Here is a 4,859-nt window from a genome sequence, read left to right on the forward strand (position 1 = left end):
CTAAACACCCATCAGGTAATCCATACTGGAGAAAAACCCTATAAATGTTCTGAGTGTGGCAAGGTCTTCACTCAAAATTCACACCTTGCAAATCACTGGAGAATCCACACAGGAGAGAAACCCTACAAGTGTAATGAGTGTGGCAAAGCGTTTAGTGTATACTCAAGCCTCACTACCCATCAGGCAATCCATACTGGAGAGAAACCTTACAAGTGTGATGAGTGTGGCAAGGTCTTCACCCAGAACTCACACCTTGCGAGTCATCGAGGAGTTCATAGTGGAGAAAAACCATACAAGTGTGATGAGTGTGGCAAGGTCTTTAGTCAGACTTCAAATCTTGCAAGGCATTGGAGAGTTCATACTGGGGAGAAGCCTTACAAATGTAATGAATGTGGCAAAGCCTTTAGTGTGCGTTCTAGCTTAACTTCCCACCAGGTTATCCACACTGGAGAAAAGCCATACAAGTGTAATGAATGTGGCAAGGTCTTCAGTCAGACTTCAAGCCTTGCAATTCACCAGAGAATTCACACTGGAGAGAAGCCGTACAAGTGTAATCATTGTGGCAAAGCCTTTAATTCACATTCAAACCTAAACACCCATCAGGTTTTTGAGACAGCATCTCACTATGTATTTCAGGCTGGCCTTGTGCTCACTATGTAGCTCAGACTGGTCTTGAATTCATAACCATCCTCTTGCCTTGAGCTCCTGACTGCTGCTGTTGTAGGCATGCATACCAAAGCTGGCATACTTTGCTTTTTCTTAAAAGAAAATTACTTACAAAGGACTGGCCTGATCGCTTAGGCAGAGCGCAGTGGCCGGGGTTCAATCCCCAGTATGCCATGCTGGTCCTGCCCGTGGGGCGCACTGGGACAACTGAGACTGGGTGTGGCAGTACGCACCCATAATCCCAGTGCTTGGGAGGCTGAAAACAGGAGAATCACTTTGAGTCCGATCTATGTAGTGAGACCTTGTAGACTCTGTCCTAAATATAGAAAAAAAAAAAAAGAAAATTACTTACAGTCGATAATTTTATGTAAATATAGTTATTCTCTGTTTGCCTGGTTATTTTATCATGGTTTATTAGAATTTTTTTAATTTTATGATGACCTATAAATGATTTTGCAGCATGTATTATACAATATAATTATCATGTACTGGTCATTAATATTACAAAACTCCTGCAGTGTGTAGTTTTGGGTAGTTTTATAACAAAAATTCCAAAACAAGGAGCTGGGTCTAAGTGTCTCCCTGGCAAGTGCAAGGACTCAGGTTTGATCCCCAGTACCACATGCTGTGCTGGCCCTGGAACCCCAGGTGAGCCTTGCTGGACCCAAAACTGGGCGTGGTGGCACGCGCCTGTAATCTCAGTGCTGGGGAGGCTGAGATAGGAGGATCACTATGAATCTGAGACCTTGTATAGAATAAATAAATTTTTAAAAAATTCTGAAACTTTTTTTCTGGCATCATTTTATCAAATTCTTCCTCTTTGACCTATTGTTTATATTGCTTTGAAATTAAATATTCATTGACTCATTACATATATTTGCTGTGGGTTGTTTACCATTATAGTATATCATATGGTATTTCAGGATTTATTTATGCATTGTAAATACAATTTTTTTTTTCATTTATGAAGTGACCATAAGGTTTTTGGCAATTAGTGTGTGCTCTGGGGCCATGGTAGAAAAATAGTCTTTTCACAGCTAACATTTTGATGATAGTTTATTTGAAAATAGGTTTTTCTTTTATTGAAATTATATGTAATTGCCTTTCATAAGTTAAAAATGTATTTTTTAGCTATCTTTTTCAATATGAATTTAAGTCACATTAATCAGAAATGTATGTCATGTTATATCTTGTAGACATCTCTTCTAAATGTGTAATCAAGGGATCATCATCAAAAGAGAAGAGCAATACAAGAAACACATGCAAAAGAGTGATGTTGGAAAGGCATGGAAAGAATGCCATCAAAGGCTTTGCATTCGTGGATGTGCAGGGAGATATACGTGACTTCGACTTTGAGAAGAAAGATGATGAAAGAAATTACAATAGAGTGCTTGTGATTCAGAAAGAAAGTCTCACTGGTGGAAGAGATCAAAGTTGTAAAAAGCGTGAAGAAAATAAGCTTATGAAAAATTGGCTTGGCTTAAGCTTTCAGGAACATTTGCCTGAGCTGCAGACACTTCAGTGTGAAGGAAAAACTGATAGTGATGAAGTTGAGAAGTCTGTCAACAATGGTTCCTCACGTTCAGTACTCCACAGAATTTCTCCTGCTGTCAAAGCACACAAAGCACATATTTCTCAGGAATGTGGAAATGATTTGATACGTTCTTCATTACTCACACAGAGACAAAAAGCTCATGTTCGGGAGAAACCTTACAAATGCAATGAGTGTGGCAAGGTCTTTAGTTACACCTCATCTTTAGCACATCATCGAAGAATTCATACAGGAGAGAAACTGTACAAATGTATTGAATGTGGTAAGGCATTTTTCAGACGTTCATACCTTTTGGTTCATGAGAGACACCACACTGGAGCAAAACCGTACAAATGTAATGAATGTGGCAAAGTCTTCACTCAGAATTCACACCTTACCAGTCACCGGAGAATTCACACTGGGGAGAAACCTTACAAATGTAGTGACTGTGGCAAAGCCTTCAGTGTTCGTTCAAACCTCACTAACCACCAGGTTATCCACACTGGAGAAAAACCTTACAAGTGTAATGAATGTGGCAAGGTCTTCAGTCAGACTTCAAGCCTTGCAATTCATCGGAGGACGCACACTGGAGAGAAACCTTATAGGTGTAATGAGTGTGGCAAAGTCTTCAGTTCACATTCAAACCTAAACACCCATCAGGTAATCCATACTGGAGAAAAACCCTATAAATGTTCTGAGTGTGGCAAGGTCTTCACTCAAAATTCACACCTTGCAAATCACCGGAGAATCCACACAGGAGAGAAACCCTACAAGTGTAATGAGTGTGGCAAAGCGTTTAGTGTATACTCAAGCCTCACCACCCATCAGGCAATCCACACTGGAGAGAAACCTTACAAATGTGATGAGTGTGGCAAGGTCTTCACCCAGAACTCACACCTTGCGAGTCATCGAGGAGTTCATAGTGGAGAAAAACCATACAAGTGTGATGAGTGTGGCAAGGTCTTTAGTCAGACTTCAAATCTTGCAAGGCATTGGAGAGTTCATACTGGGGAGAAGCCTTACAAATGTAATGAATGTGGCAAAGCCTTTAGTGTGCGTTCTAGCTTAACTTCCCACCAGGTTATCCACACTGGAGAAAAACCTTACAAGTGTAATGAGTGTGGCAAAGTCTTCAGTTCACATTCAAACCTAAACACCCATCAGGTAATCCATACTGGAGAAAAACCCTATAAATGTTCTGAGTGTGGCAAGGTCTTCACTCAAAATTCACACCTTGCAAATCATCGGAGAATTCACACTGGAGAGAAACCCTACAAGTGTAATGAGTGTGGCAAAGCCTTTAGTGTGTATTCCAGCCTGACCACTCATCAGGCAATCCACACTGGAGAGAAACCTTACAAATGTGCTGAGTGTGGCAAGGTCTTCACCCAGAACTCACACCTTGCGAGTCACCGGAGGACTCATACAGGAGAGAAACCATTCAAGTGTGATAAATGTGGCAAAGCTTTCAGTGTGCGTTCAAGCCTAACTACCCATCAGGCAATTCATACTGGAGAAAAACCTTACACATGTAAAGACTGTGGCAAGGTCTTCAGTCGAAGTTCCAACCTTGCAAGTCATAGGCGAATTCATGCTGGACAGAAACCTTATAAGTGAATGTATTCAGTCACAAGTACTTGTATAGCATCAGAGACTTCATTTTTAAGAATCTTTATAAATAAAATGACTGTTGAAATGCATTCATCAGTAATTAAAACATTAGATGTCAGAGTCTATGGTAAAAAGAAATCTTAGGAATTATACAGCAGAGGCTTTCATCTGAGTCTCCCACTAGCCAGCAAAATACACATCTTTGATGAAAGTATGAATGGCAGGCACTTATGTAGTAAGACTGTTTCCAAATGATAATAACTCTAGGTGAGGATTTATTCTGAGAACAACTCAGTCTCTGGCTCTTTACTATATTACATTCTGCAGAATATTTCCAATTAAAAATACATGAAAACTCATGCCCTGAAATACAAAAAAGATACAAAGATGTTCAGAAATGCCTATTTAGGTTATAAAATGCTGTATCCTATTATGTGAGGTTTCTTGAGGTTACTTTACTATGTATAACTCGGAACCTGAACTGTAAGCCCTGTTAATATTCTGGCTTCCTGAAAGGTCTTTCATTGTGGTCTCTAAGAAAAAATGAGTAAGATGAAGGGGCTTCATTATGTAAGGATCATGTCTATACTATCCAAAAAGGAGTCTGCCTTTGAAACTTAAGTATTGACTAAACTGGCAACTGGAAAAGGCAGAGAATAAGGTAAAACTATGACAAGTCACATTCATTTGTGTACATTGTGTCTGTAAAATCATTGTTAATAGGAATAAACTCTGCCAAATGATTATGATGTTAACTATTAGGGACCAATTGTGGAAAAAATAATACAAGAAAAATGGTGACCACTTTCTGCATTGAGTGACAGTAAAGATCATGGAGGAAATCATTAATGAATGATGTAATTTTCAAAGCTGAAGAAAGATCAGTTATACTGTAGATTGTAATTGGAAGAACCAGAATAGGGTCTGGGTGGGATATAGCTCAGTGGTGGAATACTTGTCTAGCATGCATGAGGCCAAGTTCAATCATCAATACCACAAAGATGAATAATTTTACAAATAGCATTTTCTTGAAGGTCATTACATTTAACTG

General features: G+C 39.3%; 1 protein-coding gene across 4 annotated transcripts in view; it reads left to right on the top strand.

Annotated features, from left to right (window-relative positions):
* The window catches only part of LOC111813624 (zinc finger protein 160-like), a 19,952-nt gene extending 15,402 nt beyond the window's left edge, over window positions 1–4,550 (top strand). For all 4 annotated transcript variants that reach the window (XM_023704861.1, XM_023704864.1, XM_023704862.1 and 1 more), the window contains one exon: window positions 1,863–4,550. In XM_023704861.1, coding sequence (XP_023560629.1) covers window positions 1,863–3,814 — 1,952 coding nt within the window. In that variant the 3' untranslated portion in view covers window positions 3,815–4,550. The remainder of the gene's footprint in view (window positions 1–1,862) is intronic.
* Window positions 4,551–4,859: the final 309 nt, after the last annotated feature.

This window comes from Octodon degus, unplaced genomic scaffold, assembly GCF_000260255.1.
Source record: "Octodon degus isolate 3935 unplaced genomic scaffold, OctDeg1.0 scaffold00206, whole genome shotgun sequence".
Taxonomy (NCBI): Eukaryota; Metazoa; Chordata; class Mammalia; order Rodentia; family Octodontidae; genus Octodon; species Octodon degus.